Genomic DNA, 25,830 nt, shown 5'->3' with positions numbered 1-25,830 from the left:
AGTGGGAACCGGGAGGAAGGAGGTGGAGAGTGAGAGCTGGGGGCGGGTGTTTTGGCAGGTTTCGGAGGTGATGAGCAAGACCGGTGGTGATCCAGACCCCGCCCCAGTCGCCCCACTTCGTCTGCTCTTTTTCTTTGGGAGCCGAGAGCGGGGAATTACGCTTCGTGGTATCCAGGGTGATTCCGAGCGCCAAGAAGCTCCGCCCCTGCACCCCCCGCTAACCTAGTGACCGGGTTTGGAAACCAACGTCCAGGTATGAAGCCTGCGTCCCACCTGCTAACTCTTAAAAGCTACTTTACCTTTCTGTGCCTCTATTTTCTTTTCTGTAAAATAGGAATATTGGTAATAATAGCATCTAGGAAGAAAGGCTGCAGTTAGCTCGATAGACACTGTTAACGGTTCCTATTTTTAGTGCAAGACAAGACGTGGGCCAGGGAAGATTCCGGCTCGCAGGGCAGCGCCGCGGGAGGGCCCCGCTTACTCCCATCCAAACCGCAGCCCGGAAAGCGCGCCCCCGGGGGCGTCCCGCCTGGCCTGCCGGAGGCCCCGCTTCCTGCCGGCGGCGCGCCCCGCTAGCCCTCGCTGGGGCTGCACTCTGGGTCCAGCGAGCGGAAGGGGCTGGGCCGGTTGGAGGAGCGCAGGGAGGGGGTCGGCCGGCGGCGCACGGCGAAGGGACCGAAGAAGTCGGCCGCGAAAGTGACCACGTCGGCGGGCTGGCGCAGCAGCAGGAACAGCAGGAAATCGGAGATGAGCGCGTGGGCCTCCGGGTGCTGCCGCAGGTAGCTGTTGTGGCTGAGACGGAGCTCCTCCTGCCGGGGACCGAGGACCGAGGACCGAGCCTGAGCCCGACCCGGACCCCCCCGCCCCAGGAGGCCCCCCTTCTTCTCTCCAAGGAGGGCTTAGGGATGCTGGGGCCTCCCAGCCCCCAGGGGCATGCATTTTAACCAGGCACAGGAGAGCTCAGGAAAGAGGGTTCCTGGCCGGGGAATGGGGCCCCCAGGCTGGCTGCCGCCCCCCTCACCTTCCGCTCCATGAACCTCGAGTAGAGCTCCACGTCCTCCTCCCACACCAGGGGCTTCTTCTCAAAGGCTGGGCGAGGCTCAATCTCATCTGGGTGGGGAGGGAGGAAGGCTGCGGACACGGACCCCAGAACCTTCCTGGGCTACAGAGGGATGCCCAAGAACAGCCAAGCTGCAGGCTCGGCTGAAACCCCAAGGTTCTGCTCACGTGGGCAGAGTTGCTGGAAGGGGTTTCCCACAAACTTGCCTTGGGGTCAGGGGCTAGAGGGCAAAGGTTCTCCGTCTGATTTCCCGCTCATCCCACACTTAATCCAGCCCCTGCGCCCTGGAAGGCCCTAGGCTTCCCGCCTCCCCTTCACTCCGCCGCCAGCCAGAGGCTTCACTCACCCTCCTCCCTCAAGATGGGCATCTTGGTGATCATGCAGCAGCCGGGGGAGCCCACCTGGACTCTCTTGGCTACGTGCCTGGGGAGCAACACAGAAGAAGGTGTGAGAGGGGCATCTTCCTGGACCAGCCCACTCCCCTGAGGGATGTCTTAGGGGCCTCCCTTTACTCCCTCCTGACTTGTCTGTGTGGCAGGGTCCTGTTCATTTCTAGATCCCCAGAGAACGGCCCCTCCTTTTCACACTGGGTACTGTTTGTATGCTGGAGATGCTTGCTGGTGTGCCAGGGCTGGACTGGGAACTTTAGAAGCATAAGCACCAAAAAACCAGGAACCTCCCGCTATGCAACACTCAAAATAGAAACAACACGCTAAGTTACAACAGTAAGGAAAGCCAAGAATGCTCTGATTACTTTTTTCCCAGGGAAATGATTATGTCAATACCTCTGGAAATTTCAAAAAACAAATTCTTCTCCCCCTCCCGAATTTTCTCACCATTTGGTGCCTACACTTTGCTGGTGACCGCTTGGCAGTGTGCCAGGATGCTTCTCCCAGCACATTGATTTTATCGAGTTGTTCAAATCTTGCCATTTTTCAATATTACACCCGACACCTGTGGCAGCTGCTTTAGCTATGCCATCGGCCCTGTGGAGTCCGAGTGGACGTCCTCAACCGTTCAGGGCTGTTTAGGGCGGTTTCGAGGTGCCGTGAGGGCCAGGAGGATGTGCAAATAAATGCAGAAGGGGTGAGTGATGTGGGTAAAGCGAGGGGCACTCAGGCCTCAACAGCTGCTCTTCCTGGAGTCCCCAGAAACGGCATCCCCTTTGCGCCCGCGCCCTCCATCACTGCACCCCTGCTTGGCTCAACAGTGCCCCCGGCCTGGGGTCGGTAGCTCACCCATCAGGGAGCAGGTAGAACTGGCAGGACATGGGGATGCCCTCCTCCGAGTGCACAGTCTGCTCCACGGTGAACACTTCCACCTGCTGGTGGCCCACCTGGATCGCCTGGGAGCCCAGGGCTTGCTGGCAGCAGCCGAAATGGAGGGAGGGAGGTGAGGTGGGTGCCTGCCAGGGGCTCCCCGCCAATCTCACCCGGGCCCTTTGCTCCCTCTTGCAGCCTCATTAGTTGTTTACCAGTGATAAGCAACCCTTGGCCTTCTGGACCCTCAGGTGCCCCGAGATCTGATTTGCACCCCCAAGTTAAGTTGAGGGTCCCTTCACAGAGAACCAGCTGCACCCTGCTCTGCCATCTCAATGACCAAGTGCTTCTGGGTGGCAGATTCTGTGACAGGGTTGAGGACCAACCACTTAGGGGGTGGATGGGGGTGGGCTCTTGGGGGCAGGGGCAGGAGGCTCTGTGGAGTGAGACTAGACTGAGACGGTGGCTGCCCCAGGCCCGTGCTGCCGCAGGTAGGGTCCCCTGTTGTGATGAACACTGAAACCCCTGTTATGGCTACATAAAACACGTTTCAGAGAAAAGGGGGGGAAGTGGCATGTGCCTGTTTGTGTCAAACACTTTGCTGTGTGTCATGTGTGTGATAGAAAAGACTAGAGTGTCATTTACAAAGTTGGTCAAATCAGCCCCAGAGGGTGTGTTCAGAGGCATGGTGCTAAAACCACACATTGCAGGGCTGGCCCCGTGGTGTAGTGGTCATGTTTGTGCACTCTGCTTCAGCAGCCGGGGGTTTGCGGGTTTGGGTCCCAGGTGCGGACCTAGCACCGCTTGTGAAGCCATGCTGTGGCAGTGTCCCACATGAAATAGAGGAAGATGGGCACAGATGTTAACTCAGGGCCAATCTTCCTCAAGCAAAAAGAGGAAGATTGAATTGGCACAGATGTTAACTCAGGAACGATCTTCCTCACACACACACACAAAATCATATATTGTGGCAAGTCCTAGGTATGTTGATTATGAAATTTTAGCTAAAGTTAAAGAAAAAAAGGAACACCCTTCAGGGTTGAGACATAATAAAAGAATGTTTAAGTGCAGTTGGAGATGTTCCATTTGCAGATGTTAAAAAATATGTCTTTAAAAACAGCCCTCTGCTGTGTTTATTTTTCCTGCACTGACTTTTGTGTAAAAAGCGTTGCTTCCCTCAACTGCTCACACCTTCTGTGCCTCTCACTCACTTCACCTGCCCCATGCTTGATCTCTGTGACAAACGTGCTCTTGCTTTCCCCTGCTCTTGGAAGTCTCACCCCCTCGCCCCCTCTTCCACTCCACCGCTCCCACCTCAGTGTCCTCCTTGCCCCTTCTAGTTAGCCCCCAGGCCAAGTCCCCTGCCCAGGCGACCCCTCACGTAAGTAGAATAGCAGAGTTTGCCCTCTGTGTCCAAGGCCAGGAAGCGGGCGTTGCTGGGCACCGTCTGCCGCCAGGCCATCACCCTCAGCAACACCAGGTTGGCAGCCTCGGAGATGAAGCCTGTGATTGAGTGCCAGGGGAAAAAAGCCACTTCGGTCTTCACTTCCTGTTCAGGACAAATCTGGGTCAGGAATGCTGAACCGGGAAGGGGCTGGGAGGGTGGGCAAGCCAAGGGCGGGGCATACAGTCCTTGCTGAGTCCCCGCTCCAGGCTCCCGGCCTCACCACAATCTGGCCCCTGCTCCTGGTTTCGGGGAGGATGTGGAGGACGGCTCCCACCCGGCTCTCGCCCGTACCTGGCCCTCCTTGATGCTTCTGGTCATGACCAGTTGATCATCCTGCTTCAGCAAACTCGTCTTCCGTTCCATGGGGAGGATGTGGAACTAAGGGCCAGAGCATGGAGTGGAGAGCAGAAACTCACCGGATCCCATACGAACAGGACCCCCCAGAGGTCACCTAGTCCATTCTCCTTCGTGAGGATGGGGAGATTTGGATGGAAAACCTTCCATGTGTCGTAAAGCTCACGAATAGACATCATATGATGGTGCGATAGGAAGTTAAAGAGCACACGCACTTCAGAATACATGTTTTAAACGATGGGAATGGTGTCTGTGGGAAGGTTCTTAGGCACGAGTGGTTTCCAGTGTGTAAACGGGTCCCGTTCCAGAAGTTAATGAGGTGGCTGGGGCTGGGTGTGAGGGGCGCAGAGCGGGAGAATTTGGAGCTGAGGTGGTGACAGGTCCTTGGGAAAGGCCAGGCTCTGGGAAAGGCCAGTTCAGATGCTGGCTGAGGAGGACCAGAGTGGGCTGGACACAGGGTTTGTGTGTCAGGAGAAGGTCATCAGAAGCGCCCTGCTGCTGACCTCCAGTGCCCTGGCTGGATTGGTTTCCAAGTTGTGTGTGGTGGGGACTACATAGTAACTGGGGAGACAAGCCACTGAGCCCACCCCCCTGCCTTCCTCCCAGAGTCTCTATTCTCTCACCCTGGATTAGGGTCAAGGTTGGGGGCTCCAGAAGGTACCTTGATGAACTCCTGACTGTGTTGTTCCATGAGCTCCAGGTTCCATGAGAGATGGCCTGGAGTGGAGGGAGTGGGGCTGGAGACTGCAGGCAGGGAGGGTGGCCCAGGCTGGAGGACTCACAGGAGAACTAAGTGGCACTCTTGTCTTGAGTCTGTGGCTGTGATTAACCTCCCCTCCTCTCTCATACCTGCTCTTTGCCTTATTCTGGTGCCAAGGTCAAGTCAAAGGGTGGGTCCTGAGTAAAGGTCCTGGGAATGGGGGTGGGGGCATGGGGGCTGAAGAGCATCAGGCAGCAGGAACTCTACCCAGGAGGGAGTTTCCGCAGAGCATCTTGTCCATGAGGCCGCGGCTAAAGGCGTGCACCAGGACGCAGTGCGACATGAGGCCAAAGTCGTCCTTGTATCTTCCTCTCTGCACCTCAATGGTCAGCTCTCCCTGAGGCTCCCCTGAGTCTGAGACCATGACCAGAGTCTCGGAGAAGAACAGCATCTGCAGCTCCTCCTGCCCTGGGGGCGAGCATCCGGTGGGGATGGATGAAGCCCCCGCTCCTAGGCCTCAACTCTGACCCCCTGGCCACCAGTGCTCCCCCCCCCCACCGGGCTCCACCCACCCCCTCCTCAGCCCCCATCTCCCAGGCAGCCCCTGCTTCCCCTCCATTGGCCTCGACAGCAGACAGCAGGTGAACCCCCACCCTCCACCCCATCCCTGGGGTCTTCCCTGGAAGAATATCAACAAATCGGCCTCATGCCCTTTCTGAATCCCAGGAGACTCAAGGCTGAGCAACAGGGCCGGGTCTGGGCCTTCTCTCTCCTCTCCTCTGCACACTTGGGCCCAACCCTCCGCCCACTGCCCAGGCTCACGAAGGGATCTGAGGAAGCGCACGGCTTCAGCATTGGCCTCTGGGGGTGGCCGACTCTCCTGGGCTGAGAGCTGGTGCTCCTGGGCTCTGGGGGCTATGGAGGGAGGAGAGGCTGAGATGGCAGACCCTGGGGAGGAGAGGGTGGGGCAGGGGTCCCAAGAGCAGACCCCTCCAAGGCCACCCCAGGGTGGACGGTGAGGGAGAAGACGCCCCTCCCCTTGCCCGTCCCTGCAGCCCTCTTCCCACCTGTAGGTTGTACTTTCCGGGACATGCTGCTGCTACCCGGTCTGTATCCAGTTGTCTCCATGGCAACTGGGAGCTAGCTAGGGCCTCTTAAAGGGCCATCAACTCACTAAACACCCGGACCTTGCAGGAAATGGTAGGAACTGTGGGTTCTAGGGCTCAGCCCAAGCCTGAGGTGTTGTCCAGCAGAGGGAGCATTTGACATTCTTGAGGCAGGCGGATGATGTGGGTCATTAGACTGACCTGAGAAGTTGTGGCCCTCACATGCATTGCAGCCAAGCAGATGCCATGTGAATAGCTACACATTGTGGTCCTGACACGGAATAGTGATGGTAACAACAATGACAATCACAACAAACCTTAAACCACACTGACCCTAGGCTACTGTTCTAAAGGGCTTCACATTTAATTTTGAAAATTAAATTATGCTATGACTCAAACCCCAGGCTGTGGGCTGTCTGATCCCCACTTGGAAGTGTTGGAATCTTTGTCATCGTGGCTATAAAAAGGGACTCAGACTGATAGTCCAGGTCACAAAAGAGAAAAATCTTGACATGAAACCTCAGTCACCTAAGGAGGTGTCCCTCCCACCCCCCCGCCATATCACTTGCAAAGATCATCTTCAAATGTCTTCTTAGGGGGGCTGGCCCCGTGGCCCAGTGGTTAAGTTCGCAAGCTCCGCTGCAGGTGGCCCAGAGTTTCATCAGTTCGAATCCTGGGCATGGACATGGCACCGCTCATCGAACCACGCTGAGGCGGCATCCCACATGTCACAACTAGAAGGACCCACAACTAAGAATGTACAACTACGTACTGGGGGGCTATGGGGAGAAAAAGGAAAAAAATAAAATAAAATCTTTAAAAGAAAAGTCTTATTGGGTACTTTTCTATCAACTTTCGGGAGATTTAGAATTATGTGTAAAACTGCTTAAGATTATCTAACTAATAGTATTAATATTTTTTTCTGTTACATTGTGCATATTTGATATTTCAAGTTCTTGAAATGTTTAAAATAATTTGGCGTAGCAGAGTGCTTAAAAGATAAGCCTTGAGATTCCAATTTAAGTTGGGCAGCTGAATAGTTGATTTAGACTGTACTTTGAAGTTAAGTTCTTGATGGAATTTTAAGTAGAACCAAACAATTCTTTTAAAAACCATAAAATTTGCTATATTTATGATTACTTTTTAGATTGCAATAAAAGTACTTGAGAGGTTGATATATCAATAAATTGCTTTATTTAAAAAAATATTTTTAGGGGCTGGTCCCGTGGTCGAGTGGTTAACTTCGCGCGCTCCGCTGCAGGCGGCCCAGTGTTTTATTGGTTCGAATCCTGGGCGAGGACATGGCACTGCTCATCAAACCACGCTGAGGCAGCGTCCCACATGCCACAACTAGAAGGACCCACAATGAAGAATATACAACTATGTACCAGGGGGCTTTGGGGAGAAAAAGGAAAAAAATAAAATCTTTAAAAAAATATTTTTAGAGAATTGAATTCTTTTTTTTTTTATTGAGTTATTGATAGGTCACAATCTTGTGAAATTTCAGTTGTACATTAATGTTTGTCAGTCGTGTTGTAGGTGCACCCCTTCACCCTTTGTGCCCACCCCCCACCCCACCTTTCCCCTGGTATCCACTAAACTGTTCTTAGTCCATAATTTTAAATTCCTCATGTGAGTGGAGTCATACAGAGATTATCCTTCTCTCGCTGGCTTATTTCACTTAACATAATTCCCTCAAGGTCCATCCATGTTATTGCAAATGGAATGATTTTGTTCTGTTTTACAGCTGAGTAGTATTCCATTGTATATATGTACCACATCTTCTTTATCCATTCGTCTGTTGCTGGACACTTAGGTTGCTTCCACGTCTTGGCTATTGTAAACAGTGCTGCAATAAACATTGGGGTGCATAGGACTTTTGGGATTGCTGACTTCAAGCTCTTTGGATAAATACCCAGTAGTGGGATGGCTGGATCGTATGGTAGTTCTATTTTTAATTTTTTGAGGAATCTCCATACTGTTTTCCATAGTGGCTGCACCAGTTTGCACTCCCACCAGCAGTGTATGAGGGTTCCTTTTTCTCCGCAACCTCTCCAACATTTGTTGCTATTAGTTTTAGATATTTTTGTCATTCTAACGGGTGTAAGGTGATATCTTAGTGTAGTTTTGATTTGCATTTCCCTGATGATCAGCGATGATGAGCATCTTTTCATGTGCCTATTGGCCATCAGTATATCTTCTTTGGAGAAATGTCTGTTCACGTCTCCAGCCCATTTTTTGATTGGGTTGTTTGATGTTTTGTTGTTGAGTTGTGAGAGTTCTTTATATATTATGGATATTAAGCCTTTGTCAGATATATGACTTGCAAATATTTTTTCCCAGTTAGCGGGTTGTTTTTTTGTTTCAGTCCTGTTTTCATTTGCCTTGAAGAAGCTCTTTAGTCTGATGAAGTCCCATTTGTTTATTCTTTCTATTGTTTCCCTTCTCTGAGAAGGCATGGTGTCCGAAAAGATCTTTTTAATACTGATGTCGTAGAGTGTACTGCCTACATTTTCTTCCAGAAGCCTTATGGTTTCAGGTCTCACCTTTAGGTCTTTGATCCATTTTGAGTTTATTTTGGTGAATGGTGAAAAAGAATAGTCAATTTTCAATCTTTTACGTGTGCCTGTCCAGTTTTCCCAGCACCATTTGTTGAAAAGACTTTCTTTTCTCCATTGTAGGCCCTCAGCTCCTTTGTCAAAGATAAGCTGTCTATAGATGTGTGGTTTTATTTCTGGGCTTTCAAGAGAATTGAATTCTTTTTATTTTACTTAATTTTTTCCAGATTACTTGAGATATGATTGACATAAAACAATCAATTGCTTTATAAAAGGAAATAGAATAGATGGAATTAAAAAATACAGCATAAACTGCCTAACGCAGTTTTAATTTTGAAAAGAGGATCACTTACTAACCAAACCCCCCTCAAAAGTTATTAACATTCACTAGATTTATGATTAGAATGATACGACTAGTAAGTCAAACTTAAATCTTTTGAAAATGCTTATGTTTTAAAATTTGCATTTTTAGAAACTGAGTATCCATTTTTAAAAGCCACAGCGAATTCTGAATAAGCCTTTCTCTGCACATGAGCCACCGTCAGCGGCACTAAGAGAACTTGCAACTGCTTCGGGAAGTAGTTGGTTAGTTCCTCAAAAAGTTAAATGTGAAGTTACCATATGACTTAGCAACTCTACTCCCAGGTGTATACTCAAGAGAGCTGTGCACAGATGTTCACAGCACCATGCTTCATAATAACCAAAAAGTGGAACAACCCCACTGTCCAGCAGCTGATGAATGGGTGAACAAGACGCGGTCTGCAGTCTGTGTACACCACGGAGTATTATTCAGCCATAAGAGGAACAAATCCTGACACAGGCTACAGCGTGGAGGGACCTTGAAAACATGCTGAGTGAAAGAAGCTGGTGACAATAGACCACACATTGTAGGACTCCGTTTAGTTGAAATGTCCAAAACAGGCACATCTGTAGAGAGGGAAAGAAGATCAGGGTTGGCCCAGCGTGGGGGGACGGGGGCAGCGGGGCGGCGTGGCAGCGGGGACCGATATGAAACCTGCACAGGGTTTCTTTGCAGGATAATGAAAATGCTCTAAAATTAGATTGCGGTGATGGTTGAAAAACTGTGCATAAATTAAAAACCACTGAATTGTACACTTTAAAAGGGTGAATTTTGTGTTATGTAAATTATATCTCAATAAAGTTAAATATAGTTAAATCCTTTAACTATAATTAAAAAAACCGGGGGGCTGGCCCTGGGGCACAGCGGTTAAGCTCACACATTCCACTTCGGCGGCCTGGGGTTCGCTGGTTCGGATCCCAGGTGCAGACATGGTGCCGCTTGGCAAGCCACACTGTGGTAGGTGTCCCATATATAAAGTAGAGAAAGATGGGCACAGATGTTAGCTCAGGGCCAGTCGTCCTCAGCAAAAAGAGGAGGATTGGTAGCAGATGTTAGCTCAGGGCTAATCTTCCTCAAAAAAAAGCAAACCATATCGCTTTCATATGTGAATTACATGAAGTTTGACAAAATCTTTTTGATTAGTAAGACAGTTTTTTTTTTAAATTAGATCTTCTTCCTAAAGAACTAGCTTCTTGCATTACTTATAATATGTGTATAAGTACAGTATGTATATTTTATTTTTGAAAGTTGAAATTATACCAAATGTTTCATTAATTTTTTTTTTAAAGATTTTATTTTTTCCTTTTTCTCCCCAAAGCCCCCCAGTACATAGTTGTATATTCTTCGTTGTGGGTCCTTCTAGTTGTGGCATGTGGGACGCTGCCTCAGCGTGGCTTGATGAGCAGTGCCATGTCCGCGCCCAGGATTCGAACCAACGAAACACTGGGCCGCCTGCAGCGGAGCGCGCGAACTTAACCGCTCGGCCACGGGGCCAGCCCCAGTAAGACAGTTTTTTAAAAAGAAAGCAAATCGTGGTCTCGATGCTTTTTAAGGGGAGCTCACGTGGTTCCTCTCCCTACGCCCCCCTAACCGCTAGCCACTCTGCTGTCCTGGACTCCTGACCAGAGGGAAGCCTGCCCCGCGCACCCTCTCCCCTTTGGCGCTCTCCCTCGCGCCCTTGCCTCTCCTCCATCGGGCCCTCCAGCTGCACTGGACTCCACCTGCCTGCCCCCTCAGGCTCCCACCTCCAGCAGCCCATGTTCTCCACTCTTTCCCCACCCTCATGTCTGCCCCCTTGGTGCTGGCTGTTTCCTGCCAGCTGCTAGGGGAGAAAGCAATTTGACAAAGTGGCTCACAGAAGGATCAATGTCCAGTCTGTTGTCTATTTCTGTAACCCTCTGCAAGAGAGCTGTCAAGGACCCTTGTTACTGTGCCCCCTTGAGGCCTCCTAGGCCAGTGGAGGGACACTCTGGAGCTGGCTGCCATATGAGCTGTGTGGTTGTGTTGGGCAGGCTGGCCTGTCTGAGCCCGTGACATGGACAGCCTGTGCCCTCCCAGCCACTGGGGTCGGCATCTACTGAACCACCACTGTGTAGAGAGGGCTCACTCTGCGCTGAGCTCTGCAGGTATTAACTCATTTAATCCTCACGATCAGCTTCTAAGGCGGTGCTAGCATCATCCCCACTGGACAGATAAGGAACGGAGGCACAGAACGGTTAAGTAACTTGCCCAAAGTCACCTGGTTAAGAAATGGAAAGTGTAGACTCCAACCCAGATGGACCGGCTCCAGAGTCCACGTTCTTAATCACTTCGTCCTGCTGGCCCTGATGGACTAGCCCCGAGTGTATCAATCACAGTAGGAAGAGAGAGGCTGCTCACTGAGCCATTGTGCCTCACTCAGGGCTCCCAGCCACTCCAGCACGAGGCTCGGGGATAAATCACCTGCCCCGTGTCACCCCGGGCCAATCAGAGGCAGACCTACATTCGTATCAGACTAGTCCAACTGCAAGTCCTCTCTCCCCACCCTGTCCCACCTCTGCCCGAGTCTCGCGCTCCTGACCACACACATGCTCCTCACATTCATGTCTGCAGTGTCCCCTCTTCTCTGGTCTTCCCCGGGACACCTGAGGCTGCCCACCCAACCCCAATCCCTCTCCTTTTCTACCCCCAAAGAGACAGCCTGTGATTCAAGAAAAAAATGGAATAACTGAACTTCTTGCCAGTTATTTTTAAAACTACATATCATTCAAACACCTTTGAGGCCACATGTCTCCCTCCATTTCTTCCCTGTAACTAATTATAGCACCAGAAATCTGATGTAGCATTTTCCAAAGTGACTTTATATGCCTCTTCTCATCTGACCCTCCCGATGGCCCCCAATAAGTGAATTGTCGTGCAGGTTTATGATCTTGCTGCCTTGCATGGTTTCTGGCATCAGCCTGCCTGTTCCTTTGGGGAACTCCCTCCCCACTCTCAGTGCACTGTGTTCCAGTTGGGTCTGACGCTGCCCTTCCAGCTGTGGTCATGTGGCCTAACCTAACCAGTCAGAGTGGCCCATTCCCCTAACTCCTATGATTAGTTCAGGGTCGGGCACATGACCCAAGCTGGACCAATGAAACTCAATCTCTGGGACTATTGGAGGTTCTCCTAGGTTTGGTGAACTAGCCGCCTGTAAGCCTGGAACTTCTAGGGATGATCTTTCTACTGCAGGGAGAAAGCCTGACAGCAAATGATACCAATACAGAAGAAAGCAGAGTTGAAAGATAAACATGCTCTTTGAATCCCTGGATCCAGCCACGCCTGAAGTCACTATGACATAATCTCACACTTCTCAATTGCATGAGCTGATACATTTGCCCCTTGGTTTAAGCTCCTTAGTGTTGAGTATTTCTCACTTGCACCCAAAATGGTTCTGACTCATTCAAGGCTGTCATCTCCACTGGAAGGTGGAGAAGCTGAGGTCAGGGAAGTGACCTCTCCAAGGTCATTTGGATGTTGAGTGATGAGTTGGGACTGGAATCCGGGTCTCTAAAGTCAGTGACACCTGCTGTCCTGCAAGCAAAGAGCAGGTGGCCCTGTTGTTTTGGTCAGTGTCAGCTCCAGAGGAAGCATGTGCCATCCTTCAGTGGGAGGACCACCTAAGGCCCTAGGGAAATGCTTCAGCTGCCCTAGAGAGCTGTCACCAAGTGGCCCTGGAAGGTGGGCATACCCAGAGTGAGCTGGCCCTGGGCTCCCCTGTTCGACACAGTGATGCACAGACAATCAGAGAGCAGAGAGCCGCCCGTCTTCAGGAGGCGAGAACCACAGCCTGGTCCCCAAGCACGGATGCAGACCTGACCCAGGACAGCCAGGACCAGTGCCAAGGCCCTGGCTCATCCTGAGGGACGCCTGAGCAGGGAGGCTGAGCTGTGGCCAGGGCGGGAACACTATGCCTTGGACTGGCCCCAAGGGAATGTGGAGCTAGGCCAGGCTTTCCAGCCTTCAGCCACACCAGGGTCACCTTTGAGAGCTCTGCCATCACCAAGCGTCACCTTCACTTCGTGTTTTCCTGATTCAATAAACATCTTTAATTACCATGAATTAAAAACTGGTGTCATTTGTCAAAAATAATTATTGACCCCAAAAGATAAATGCAGTGAGAACAAACGAGCCGTTGTTCAAGTTTATCTTGAGATAGTGGAGTCTGGCTCTTTGTTATTTCGAGAGGCTTAAAGACAGCCTGTGGCTGAGGCCTTGCCCTTGAAGAGCCCTTCACAGCTGTGCTGGGACCACCTAGATCCGTCTCCCCTGGGGCCAGCCGTACACCTGTGCCTCTCAAGCTCTGGAAAACACTGAGGGAGCAAATAGGAAATGCTGCACCAATGCACGCGAGCCGTGGAAGGATGTGTTTGTAGCTGTTTTGGCCGAAGGTCTTGAAAGGGCAGTCACTCCAAGTTAGTGGACCTGTGACCCACACAGGCAAACGGGACCAGCAGTAACCACAAGCCCACTGAGTGATCAAGCCTCGGTTAAATCATTCATTCATTCATCATTTATTGGGCGCCTACTGTGTGCCAGGCACCGTGCTAGGCGCAAAAATAGAGATGCATAAGATACAGTCCATGCCCTGAAGGGTTCACAGTCTAGAAGGGGAGACGAACATGTAAACAGGTAAGAAGTGCCACAGGAGAAGCAACTACAAAGAGCAGAGGTAGCCTGGAGAGGGAGGGGCGGGGGGTGGTCTTCCTGGAGGAGGGGGCCTTTGAGGGGGACTGTGAGAGATGAATAGGTGTTGGCCAGGCAGACAAGGCAGCAGGTGCAGGGGACAGGCATTCCAGTCGGAAAAGACGGCATGAGCGAAGGCACAGAGGCAGGAAACCGCGTGTCTGGGGACGGGACTCTGCTCTGGCGGTATTGCTAGAGTTGGTACCAGAGGCTGTGACTGGAGAGGGAGGCAGAGGCCGGATGACGAGGGGAAACTGAGGGCAGCGGGCACTGGGAGGCTCACCAGAGGTGAGCAGAACCCGAGGGAAGGCTTGGACGCAGGAAGGGCAGGCTCCTGGCTGACCTGAGGGACGCCTGCTCGAGGACCACAGGGGTCCTCACTGTGGCTCCAGAGGGATTGGACCCAAGACCAGAGGAGAAGCGGAGCTGAGGGAGGACTGAGCGAGGGGAAGGGCCCCGGCCGGGGGTCCGAGAAGCTGCCACCCACTCCAGGGCTCTTGGCTCCCGGACTTCCGATTTCTGCATCTGCAGCGTGGACCCCTCCCCCAGCCAGGATGGGGCCAAAGATCAAATGAGAAAGGATGCGGGAATGTTCTTAGCAAACTGCAAAGGGGCAGATGAATGAGTCTGTAACTAAAAGAGGAAAAGGGGTGAGGATAAAGCAGAAGTTAGAGAAAGGCAGAAGTTCCTAAGAATAGTGGCCATGATGAGGTAAGCTGTGGCGGATGCTGGCGCTCTCCCCTAGGAAGGAGGGGCCCTTTTGGCCCTGGGCAGGGGCAGGGGCAGAGGCCGGCTGGCAGGACCAGGCCAGCTGTGCAGGGATCATGTGGGACCTAGGAGCCTGTGGGGCTGCAGTCCCAGCCTCTGGGTCTCCTCAGCCTTAGGCCAGGGTTTCCATGGCAACCAGGACCCTCCCTCTTCCAGGCTGCAGGAGAGTCGTAAGGGCAGAGCCAGCCAGCCAGCCCGCCTCCAGCTCTTTCATCAAATGCCTTTGTGGGGGCGGGGCCCGGCGGAGAGGAGGGGCAGCGTCTCAGTAAACCAGAGCCCAGGGGCCCCTCTGAGCCATCACTTGCCAAGTCTCCACACCGTAGGCCACTTTGGGGGACTGAGTTTCCCAGCCCCGGGGGGGAGGGGGAAGAGAGGGGAAGATGGACTCAACCTGGCCATGGCTCCTGCTGCCCTGGGTCCAGGGGCTACAGAGAGAGTGAGGCCTCCTGAGGGAGGGGCTAAGAACAGCCTCAGGGTCCTCACTGCCATCGCAGGAGCAGGGGAGGGGAGGAGGGGGCCCTCCTAGTCAGGTCTGGAGATGTCCCAAGGCCCCTCCTTTCTTCGCGCCCTGTATAACTCAGCTTCACCCCACGGAGTCTCCAGTCTTCGACCAGCTCCCCTCCTCCTGGTGTCACGTGCTCGCTCGTCGCCTTGTCCCTCCTCTCCCCGTGACCAGTGTCGGGGAATGATGCCCACCGTGGGCGCCGATGGAGGTGGTGGTAGTAACAGTGAGGGGGTGGGGTGGTGTGGGCGACGGGCGGTCTCTCCACCATGGGAGGTGGGCTGGGGTGGGGTGGGGTGGGGGGGTGTCACTTGCTCTTGTGCACGTCCTTCAGCCGGCGGAGCTTCTCCAGGAGCTGGGCCCGGGAGTAGCCGTCATCCCCAGCGGGGTCCGGGCCTGGCCCCAGAGCCTCCTGCAGCACCAGGCAGTGGGTCCTCAGGAACGGGTTGTAGGAGCGCTCCTCTCCCAGGGTGGACGGGCACTGCGGGAGGAGAGGCACCCGGGTTTGGTGGAAAGACTCCAGAAAATAGACCCAACAAGGGACGCCTCCTCTCCCCGCCCCCAACCCCACCTCGCCTGACCGCCCCCCCACCCCCCCACCCCCCCACCCCCGTGGCTAGGCCGGGCCCGCCCCGGCGCCCAGGAGCTGTCACTCACAGCCCCAGGTACCAAACACTGCAGAGCTGAGCCAGGCCCTCCTGGCGCCCCAGCCCCGCACCGTGCTCTTGCGCTCCATCCGCTGCCTCTGTACCCACTGCATCTTCCTCTCCCGGGCCAGGTTCTCGGGCTCCACCACGCCTGCAAAGCCCAGGTTCTCCTCCGCATACTCGTGACCTGGGGACCGCCGCGGGGGGCGCAGGGGCACGCAGAGAAAGGTCGGTGGTGTGGTCAGAAAAAGTCCTCCCCAGCCCAGGCCTCTGGGACCGCCCACCAGGGAGGTGGGGTGGCGCTTCCAGGAGAACCCCAACCCCACGGAGCTGCTTCTCTGACTGTGGGAGTCAGCCAGGAGTGAAGAGAAAGAAGCAGTTCAGGGGGAAGCACCGGACCTGGAGCCAGAGACCTGCATTCTAGGCCTGCTTCTCCCCTGCCCAGCTGTGCGACCTCAGACAAGTTAGGGCACTTCTCTGCGCCAGTCCTCTCACTTGGAGAGGGGAAAATCAATAATGCCACTAGAACACACACATGTCCCTGGTGCCTAGAACAGAGCCTGGTACCTGTTAGGTGCTCAATAAAGTATCTGTCAAATGAATGAATGGGTGAATATATGTTCTAAGGATGACTGAGATATTAGCGGATGTGTTTTAGAAACTATGCATTTGCGGTGTATGTATGAATGTAGGACATGCCACGCCATGCCACGTATGTATGGATGGACGGATGGATATTCCGTCAATGTACCTATGTACAGATGGATAGACACGCTGTGTGTGGATATGGATGCATGCAATGGATACCTGCAGAGTGGATTTACCGACTTCCGCCCCTAATAAGCAAAGGCTATTCTCTGTTCTAGGCTCTGGTTGTGAAAAATCCGCCATCTCTTTGGGATGCTCTGGGGCCTGCAGGGCTCCCAAGAGGCCGAAAGCTGGCTGGCAGGGGAAGCTGGTGTGAGCAGCAGGGGTGTGGCAGAGCTGGCACTCCAGAATGAAGGGAGTCTGCCCCACTGCTAGAGCTGGCTCCCAGGAGCCACCAGAGCTGGAGCTGGGTCACCTTTGGGCCAGGCTTTGGGTCAGCAGGGGCTCCAGGGGAGTGAGGGGCTGGGAGGAGAAGTGGGAGGGGCACCTCACCAGGCCACAGCAGAGTGTCATCCCCAAGCCCCAGCACAGTGTCCAGCGAGCTCAGCATGGTCTCTGCGGTGCCCTCAAAGGTCCGTCCTGGTGAGGGTCCGGGAAGACGTGATAATGTACAGGGATAACCCATCACGGTATATTAGAAGGGCCATGGAGGGGGTGGGGGTCAGCCCGTACAGATGCGACTGGCCACCAGCCCTCCACCATGCGCCTGCATACCCGCCTCCTGGCCTCCACTCCCTCCTTCCCACTGGGAGCTGGGTCCAATTACCCGCCCCCCACCAAGGCTGTTTGAAGGCCTCCACTGCAACATTGACCTGTGGGGGGAGGGGGTGCCAAACCTTCAGGACCAAGCACGGTACGCTCTCACTTGGTCGCTCTTTTCCACAGAGCCCTTCCTCCTTTGCCTGTGCTGCCCTTGGGGACTCACGATCCTCCCCACCCACAGATCTCCTCTCGCTCAGCGGCCCTCCCCTCTTTGTAACCTAGTCCTGCCAGTCACTGTATCAGAGAACCAGGCTCCCCCCAGTGGAAACAAATGTCTCGTGAGCTCTGTACTCAGTTACGGGCATCCTTGCCTCCTGCCCACCCCGTGGGAAGCTGGGAGGATATAACAAAAATCGGGGCAACATAGGTGGGAGTAACGGCCAAGGCCACGTCTGTGCTGAAACCAAGGCTTTAATGCTTGCATGGGGCTGTGGCTGCCTTTGGGCCCCTCTGCTGGCCTCTCCCTCCCTCCTGTCTCCCTCCTCCCTCTTCCCTTTTGGGGGAACTCACCACAGCCAGAGAGGAAGAGCAGGTCCCCTGAGAAGAGGCAGGAGGGGCCCTTGTAGGGCTCCCCATCCAGCAGGTAGACCAGATGGCCTTGCGTGTGGCCAGGGGTGGCCAGGGCCCGGATCTGAAGCCGCCCCACACTGACCACATCTTGATGACACAGGGGGCTGAGGAGCAAGGCAACAGGGGAGAGAAGGTACTAGAGCTTGTGCCATGCGATTCTTGCCCCTCCCTCGGCCCAACGGGCTAAGTGATTTGCAGGAGTGGGGGCTTCCACCCCAGAGAGAGAAGGCACCCCAGCGCCCAGGGCTTCAGGCCCACACCCTCCCCTCCTCTGCTTTTGGGGAGCACGGCTGGATCAGCGGGGGGGTGAGCAGGGCCGTTCTTCAGGTGGGCTGGGGTCTGCTCTCTAGGGGCCAGGAAGGGCATCAGCAAAGATCCAGCTGTGACTCCCCGGAAATACTCGACTGAAGGACGGGTGTGAGGGACAGGGCCCACGGAAGGGCCATCCCACTCTGGGTCAGGGACTTACTGGGTGAGGTAGGGGATGCCGTCCTCAGGGCTCCCGTACACCCGACAGTCCTGGTGCCGCCGGCTGAGGTCACGGTTCCCTCCACTGTGGTCCCTGCAGGATGTAGGGACGGGTGGGCCTTGGAGGGGCACCTGGACTGCGCCTGCTTGCCTCCCTCTCCCCCACAGCATCTCCAGGCCTTTGAACCCTGGGGTCCCCGGCTTCTGGACTGAGCCAAGCTGTCCACATCTCCAGGGCTTCGTTCAAGCTGTTCCCCAACCCAGCATGTCATCCCCACAACTCGCCTCCCTCACCCCTCCAACACCTGGCCAGTGCCAACCGGTCTTTCTGGACTCTCTCAGCTCCAGGGTCATCAGCCTCTAATTCCTCCAGGTGGATCTGATCACACTCCACCCAGCGCCCCCCACCCCCTGGACCTTGTGCCAAGTGCCACCTCGTTGCACACTTTCATGCAGGGCTTTCTCCCCTACTGGACTATCATCTCCTGAGGGAAGAGCTCACAAGGTTTGTCTGTGCCTGGTACACAGTAGGCATCTAATACTTGCCCTTGGAATGAAAGATAAATGCCTGCCCTGCCCTCCTCTGGGGCTTCAGGAGCTGATACGTGGAGTGGTGGGAGACACACCCCTGCCCGCCTTCTCTGCTGGTGCCCCAGGGGCTTTGTGAGGAAGGCGGATGCCTCCCATCCTGACCCCCACCCAGCGTGTCCTCACGGGCCCAGGCCTGGCAAGCCCAGCTGGGGCAAGGGTCAGCCAGGGATGATCGTCTGCACCCAGGCCCCCCGCCCCCCAGCGCCTTACCAGTGCTTATGGGTGCAGAGAATGGCCACCAAGGCAACGCCTTCCTTCTCAATGGAAGCCTGGGGGGAGAGGAGGCGCAGAGACTGAGGAGCGGGCTGCAGGGGCCATGGGTGCCAGGAGAGAGGGGAGGAAAGCAAGGAGAGAGGAGGCAGAGGAGGGGACGGATGCAGAGGGTGGGGAGGGCAAGGCGGGGGAAAGGGGGGCAGCTGAGACTCGGTATGGGCACAAGGGATGGGGGAGATTTGTGGAGGGGACAGACACACAGACACGCACACACAGAGAAATAAGAAATGGGAGGGAAAGACAGAGAGACCTGGATGCTAACAGACAGAGGCAAAGAGAAAAGAGGGTCAGAAAGGAGGCCACAGAGTGAGAGATGGAGGAAACTCACTACACCCTGGGTCCTGGGGCAGCCCCCCTCGGCAACGGTTCCCCCATTGCTGCCCCCCCGCCCCCCGCCTCCAGCCATGCTCTGGATACTGACCGCTCCCCCATGCTGTGGTTGTGGGTGCCTCTGTGTGTATCTGCATGTTGGGCTGGTGTGTGAGTGCATATGGGGGGGACATCCCATTGGCAGAAGGACCAGGGTCAGCCCCTCTATGTGAGGATGAGCTGCCAGGCCCCAAAGTGAGTCCAGGCCCCCGGGCAGCCCCCTCCCCTCACCTGTACAGCCTGAGGATCTGAAGGGTCCACAGCCACAGCCAGCCGGGCCTGGATGTCGATGATGAGGTAGCTGTAGTTGTCCGAGAGCACGGGGATGGGAAGCACCTTCACTCCTGGGGGACAGAGACGGGCCGTGGGTGGGTGCGGGCAGGCAGCCTGGCAGTCGGGGTGTGTGATGGGGAGTGGGCAGGGAGGGTGGGCGCGCACAGCTTGGGGCCACGCTGGCCTGGGCAGCCAGGGCTCACCGTTGAAGAGGCGGGGCTGGGTTCTGGAGTGGCCTTTGGGGTAGCGATTCCGGGCCCTGCGCAGCTGCTGGCGGTAGAAGAGGTACCCGAGCCACGTGCGGGTATACAGGCTGTACCTGTGGGCGGGATGTCCGGGCTCAGCCCCGCCCCATGCCCGGGGTCCCCGGGAGGCCCAGGCCCCATGTCACCACTCCCCTGGCCACCCCGAGTCAATACAGCTCCCCCACCACTTATTGTGCGCCTACTGCCTGGCCTGGTCAGTACGCAAGACAAGATGGAGACGATACACACGCCCAGCTCGCCGCCCAGCAGAGACGTGAACTGCCAAATTCACAGACGAGACTCAGAGGGCGAGGGGTATATTTGGTAAAGGGGGTGTAGACGTTAGGAAGCTGACTTGAGGTGGGAAAAACATTTTGGGAAGAGCAGTGGGGCATCACAGTCATGCCGGGACTTGTTGAACCAGATCCTGGCCCCATCCCCACGTTTGCAATTCAGCAGGTCTGGGTGGGGCCTGGGAATCTGCATTTCTAATAAGCTCCAGGTGATGCCAATGCTGCTGGCCCAGGGGCCCCAATCTGAGAACCACTGAGACAGAGGACCCAGTAGGCCAGGGCCGAGAGGCAGCAGGCAGCAGGGCTTGCTTGAGCAGACCATAGAAAGTTCTGTTTGGCTGTCTGGTGGAGGAAGCAGGGAGAGGTGAGGCTGGATGGGCTGCCCCCATCGCTCCCTCCTCCTGCCACCATTCCAGGCCATCCCAGGCTACATGGCGAAAAGGCAGCACAAGGAACAGAGGGGGCTTGTGAGGGACAGAGTCCTCCAAACCCAGGATGCCAGCACATAGGGCTGGCCTCACAGGCAGGAAATCTATGAGGTCACATAGGGCCGGGAACTTGGTTTAATGCTCGCTGTCGCCATCTTGAAACTCATTTTTGTTTTAATCTTTCTTTTTTAGATTTTAGTGTTTCCTTTTTCTCCCAAAGCCCCCCGGTACATAGTTGTGCATATTTAGTTGTGGGTCCTTCTGGTTGTGGCATGTGAGATGCCACCTCAGCATGGCTTGAAGAGTGGTGCCATGTCTGCGCCTAGGATCCAAACCGGCGAAACCCTGGGCCACCGAAGCAGAGCGCATGAACTTAACTACTCAGCCATGGGGCTGGCCCTGCCATCTTGAAATTCTTAGTGACTTTACCTTTGAACCCGTATCTTGTAAGTCTGATGAGACAACAGAACAGACACCTGAGCAGAGGTGCTACACCCAGTATGTGGATGCTTCGTTCCTTGCTGCCCCACATACACACCACGTTTGCAATGTCCCAGGAGCACAGAATTCTGGTGGACCCACTACACGTGGGAAGTCAAGACTCAAAGTGAGCACAAGGTGAGTTGTACGACATTTACAACTGAGTAAGGGGAGCGCTGACTGGCCTGAGAGGTCACACTTTTGGTTCAAACCAGAATTTGCTTCAAAGGCATCAAGAAAGCAGCGGTGTTCTGAGAAACACAGAGGGCTGAGGACCCACCACCTCCTTTCTTACTGTTACTTCCCGTATGATCCAACCATCCTTGCTACAAATGATGCTGCAGAAGGAAAGGGAAAGAGGGTGACCAGTCTGTCCTTTCCTTTCAGTCCTTCCTCGATCATCAGTACGCTGAAGGGAGAGGGAGCTGGTAGGATGTGCATGTGTCAACAAATGGAATAAAAACAGGTGAGTTAGTTTTGTGCAGCATTTCCCCTGTTCTTACAAGAGCAAAACCCATATCCATGTGCAAGCTAAGAGATGGTGATTAGAGCGTTTCAGCGATTCCACAGAGGACTGAAAGGTTCTTACATTTGCATTTAAGACTGGCATTGCATAACATACAGATGGCAAAATTCATGCTAATAATTTAGATTTTAATTTTTCTTTACTTAGAATGACATTAAGTAGCAAATGAAAAACATCATGACAAATCAAAAGTAGATCATAGAAGAAAGGGAAAACTTTGTATTTTAGTAACTTTAATGGCACTTTTTCCCTGTCCTTTCAACAAAAGACACCAAATTTCATTTTCCACTGGGCCCTACAAAGTATGTAACCAGCCCTGCCAGCACGGGAAGGAGCTGTCTCAGGTCCTGGCCTCTCAGAGGGGAAACTGAGGCGGGGGTGGGGTGGGGAGACAGTCAATGCTTAGGGTTATACAGCCAGTCAGTCAGAAAAGGGGGTGGATTCTGGCTGATTAAACCGGACACAGGAAAGTCGACGTGGGGGATAGATGGGGGTCCCTAAGTCTCTGCCGGGATTCACTGTGTGTACGTTGGGGGCGGGTGGACGGCAGAGAGGCTGCTGTTCAGGCCCCTTGGGCAAGAGCTAGCTGATTTGACAGGAAACAATTTGATCACAACCAAGTGGGTTTCCATGACGACGTGGTAGAAATGATTTCTCTACAGTTTAATCATTGTGATCCCTGCTCTGTGTGCCCATGTGCTTGTATCAGTGGGGAATTTGGACACACTGTGGAGGGGTTTTGCATCTTTTACGTGTCTTTATGTCCATTTTTCACAGGCCCTCTTTTCGTTTTACGTTGAGGTCGGTTCCAGCCACTTCCTACTTGCACTCCTGCAACAGGATTTAGTAAGGCCTGGCTACTAGCCGGCTGGGCACAGAGCGAGGAAGGCAGAGCCAGCGCCCTCTGGCGGCTCATAGTCTTAAATGACAGGAGCTGCTGTTTTAGGGGTCAAGGAGGGCCTCTTCGAGGAAGTGACATTTCCAAGAAGGAGAGAGCAGGCGTGTAGAGAATCTGGGGAAGGCTCGCCAAGAAAAGGCAATCGAGAAATGCCAAACTCCTGGAGAGAAGGAGGGAGCTGGAGGGAGCTGCAGACTGTCTCTGCCGTGCTGCTGTCATAACAAAGAGCTGGCCTGACAGGGATGCCTGTGGATGGGTGGGAACAACCGAAACATCCCGGATTGGATTCTAGACCAGAAAAATGATGTTAGTGGGACAATTGGCAAAATTTCAATCAGGTTTGGAGAGTGGTTAATAGTTTGTATTGAGGTTAATTTCTTGGTTTTGTGAACCGCACTGTGGTTATGAAAGATGCTAACATTTGGGAGAGCTGGGTGGGGGTGTATGGGAATTCCGTGTATTATTTTTGCAAGTCTGAAATTATTTCAAAATGAAAAGTTAAAAAGCAATAAGTAAATCCATGACATCACCCTTTCTCTGTGCCCGACACCACCTCGCATCCACGCTCAGAGTCCTGCTCCTGACTTCACTTCTTCCCACTCAGGCTTATGGAAAGTGCAGCGGTTCTGGCAACAGAAAGCTCTGGGTTCGTCACAGGGTGGTCCATCCCAGCTCTGAGACCGTTGGCAAGTCACTGGTCTCACAGATCAGGGTCCTCATTATAGGGGCACTAGCCTGCGTGCCCTTTTGCAGCCATGTGTCCTTCCGGCCCCCTTCTGGGCAGGACGTCCAGCTGCTGGGCTTTGCAAAGATGCAGGGCCTGGCCAGCCCAGATCTTACCTTATCTCACTCAAAGAACATCACGTCTTAGAGGGACACAGAGCCCCTCCATGTGAGCCACCGTCCCTGGGAATGCTGGCTGGACCAGGGACAGCCCCCCTGAGCAAGCACGTAGCCTGTGTGGCCCCTGACCGTATAAGCCGCCCCCTCGCTGCCCGCAGACGTGGTGCGCAGCTCCATCCAGCCGGCCACCACTGGACGCTCCCCATAAGTGATCCCAACAGACCCTTATGTCTCATACGCCGTCCCCGGGTCTTTCCTTTGGTCTCCCCGCCACCTATCCCGCACTGCTCGCACAACTGCCAGACACCCATCTACAAAGCGGTGATACCATGACCCACGGCTGCAGAACTGTGCGAGATTAAGTGACATGAAACAAGATAAGAAGTGTTAACACTCTCGAGGGTCTGCTGGGCGGAAGATGTTTAACAACTGTTGTTTCTTCCCAACTTCAGCCGGGCACCCCTCAGAGCTGCCAGAACATGGCTGTCCACATCTGGGAGGGACTGCGAAATGCTGTGTCTTCTCTTATTGGATGCCTGTTCTCTGTGCTTTGTCCCCCAACAAAGGTCAGGATCCACGAGGGCAGGGACTGTGCCCTGAGAACCTGCAGTAAACACGGCCCCTCTCTTTCATTCGCTTTACTCAGCAAACACGCACCACACAGGCCGGATGGGGGCAGACAGCAGAGAGCGAGGCCGACACAGCGAGAGGAGCAGCCAGCAGATACCAAATTGGAAAATAAACCAATCAATGAGCAAGCAGTTAACCAAGGGTGGGACAGGAGAGAGTAGACAGGTGGCAGGAAGGCCCCCTCTCTGAGGGCAACACTGGGGCTGGGAACAGAAAGAGGAGGGGGCCGGCAGTGCAGGCTGGGGGTGCAGCACCAAGGCCCGCGGCAGACAGGAGTGGGGCATGTCCCAGGAGCTGCCAGGAGGCCTTGGAGTCCCTAAGCCGGGCCAGAGGGCAGAGAGTAGTCAGCGAAGTGGGCAGGGGCCAGGCCACGGAGAGGGGGTGGAAAATTGCTGGCGGGTTTTAAAGCAGGGAAGCACATGTTCTGACTTCCCTTTTTAAGAGCTTGCTCGGCTGCTGTGTGGAGGGGACAGCGAAAGGGAGCAGAGTGGAAGGTGGCAGGGGAACCAACCAAATCACTAGGTGGGGAGATGGCAAGGGCCTGGACTCAAGGGGATGTTGGAGATGGAGAAAGGTGGGGAGGTGCCCCCCAGCTGCGGGGGGAGGGACAGGGTGGTCCCTGTGGGCCTGACTTCTCCATCACTGTGCAGAGCAGGGGGAGGCAGGCCTCAGCCATGGAGGGAGGGAGGGGCCTGAGAACCAGGGCGCTGGGACACTCCCAGGCCCGGTCTTCCCCTGACAATGACTTTCACATGACTCTCTCAAGTCCCTGAGCCCTAGCTCCTCCTTCGTCTGCCTGCCGTTGGCTGTATCACAGCCAAAGGGTCCCAAACCACGCCTGTCGGCTCCTGCTGCTTCTCTTTCTGGGACGGGCCCTGTCATCCTCCCAGTTACACTGCTTGGGGCCCATTTAACCCTCTCCCTGGCAGAGGCACGAAAACAGAATCCCTCTTGATTTCACCTTCCACCCCCACCACATGGGCTCGCCCCTGGGAACAGGCCACAGAAGCTCTTAACCGGGCCCTTACGAAAGCTTCCTTTCCCCAGCTCTTGGCTCTGAACCCAACTGTGAACCACGGGCAAAAATTTAAGCTCCGAAAGCACTTCCTTTGACTGAGTCCTGCTCTTGCTCAAAAACCTTCAGTGGCTCCCCACTGCCACCAGAGAGGGTCCTACTCCCAGTCAGGCCTCTGTGAACTGGACTGAAGCAAGTCTCTGCCCCCTCCCTCTGCCTGGCCCAGTGAAAGCTCCATGCTCCCAAGAGTGAACCCCAAGTGTCCATCAACAGCACGATGGATGAATACGCTGTGACATATTCAGCCCATGGAAAACCACACAGCCAGGAAAAGGAATAGTCTAGAGCACCAGGTCTCAGCAAGCACAAAGCTCAAACACAGTGTTGAGCTAACAGATATCGTGCAGAGAAGACAGACAGTCTGATGATATTTATTAAAAATGCCAAAGTGTGCAAAACTATCACCTATATGGTCCAGGGACACAGACATGTAGTAGAAGAAGGAAGGCGGCCGGGCAGGGGTGCACAGGGGCTTTACGGGGCTCTAATATTTTCCTTCTGAAGCTGGGAGGTAGGGGTTGTTCTATTATTATCTTCTTTCGAATGCCTGAAATAACTCGCATTTCAGAGCGACAGGCCTGCTTCGCTTCTGCAGGCCCCTCAGCCTGGAATACCCTCCAGGCTTCTATTCTTACTGGAATCCTAAGGCCCCTCCAGGGCCCAGCTCAGACCCGGCTCCTGATGATCCCTGAACAGGAAGAGTCCTGCCCTGGCTCCACACGGAGCCCTCAGAGCCCCCGTCGTGGGGAGCTGAGCCCCTCAGAGGCAGGGCCTTTGTGACTTCTACCTGGCACCCTGATCAGCGCCACGCAGGGGGCAACCCAGCCTGAGCCTTGTGGCTCCCTGGCACTCCCTGGGCCCCAGCACAGCACAGCACAGACCTGGCCCTCACGAAATGCTGGCCTAGTGACCAGTTGGCCTGGGAGGGCCGGGTACAGAAGGTGGACAGTCAACTCTGCGGCCCCATGCAACCGGCCTCCTGCCAGGCTGTG

The 25,830-nt window shown here is 54.5% G+C and overlaps 2 protein-coding genes across 4 annotated transcripts in view; both read right to left on the bottom strand.

Moving 5' to 3' along the window:
* Positions 1-387: 387 nt before the first annotated feature.
* On the bottom strand, positions 388-6,020 carry CATIP (ciliogenesis associated TTC17 interacting protein). Of its 2 annotated transcripts, none has more exons than XM_070619897.1 (10): positions 5,888-6,020; positions 5,643-5,735; positions 5,088-5,288; positions 4,782-4,837; positions 4,058-4,144; positions 3,701-3,868; positions 2,299-2,423; positions 1,407-1,483; positions 1,022-1,110; positions 388-809 (listed from the first exon to the last, which is right to left on the bottom strand). In XM_070619897.1, the coding sequence occupies exons 1-10, from the start codon at positions 5,946-5,948 to the stop codon at positions 573-575; spliced, it is 1,194 nt and encodes a 397-aa protein (XP_070475998.1). In that variant the 5' UTR covers positions 5,949-6,020; the 3' UTR covers positions 388-572. The 2 variants fall into 2 exon arrangements, with proteins under 2 accessions (XP_070475998.1, XP_070475999.1); XM_070619898.1 differs by having other exon boundaries at positions 5,088-5,283; positions 5,888-6,011.
* Positions 6,021-13,353: 7,333 nt separating this feature from the next.
* The window catches only part of PNKD (PNKD metallo-beta-lactamase domain containing), a 58,553-nt gene continuing 46,076 nt past the window's right edge, over positions 13,354-25,830 (bottom strand). For both annotated transcript variants that reach the window (XM_070619899.1, XM_070619900.1), the window contains 8 exons: positions 19,624-19,739; positions 19,379-19,491; positions 18,716-18,774; positions 17,916-18,008; positions 17,387-17,550; positions 16,607-16,693; positions 15,538-15,653; positions 13,354-15,300 (listed from right to left, as the gene is read on the bottom strand). In XM_070619899.1, coding sequence (XP_070476000.1) covers positions 15,127-15,300; positions 15,538-15,653; positions 16,607-16,693; positions 17,387-17,550; positions 17,916-18,008; positions 18,716-18,774; positions 19,379-19,491; positions 19,624-19,739 — 922 coding nt within the window. In that variant the 3' untranslated portion in view covers positions 13,354-15,126. The remainder of the gene's footprint in view (positions 15,301-15,537; positions 15,654-16,606; positions 16,694-17,386; positions 17,551-17,915; positions 18,009-18,715; positions 18,775-19,378; positions 19,492-19,623; positions 19,740-25,830) is intronic.

Source organism: Equus przewalskii, chromosome 5 (genome assembly GCF_037783145.1).
Source record: "Equus przewalskii isolate Varuska chromosome 5, EquPr2, whole genome shotgun sequence".
Taxonomy (NCBI): domain Eukaryota; kingdom Metazoa; phylum Chordata; class Mammalia; order Perissodactyla; family Equidae; genus Equus; species Equus przewalskii.
The sequence above is the reverse complement of the archived record's forward strand: the minus strand, read 5'-3'. Positions and strand labels throughout refer to the sequence as shown.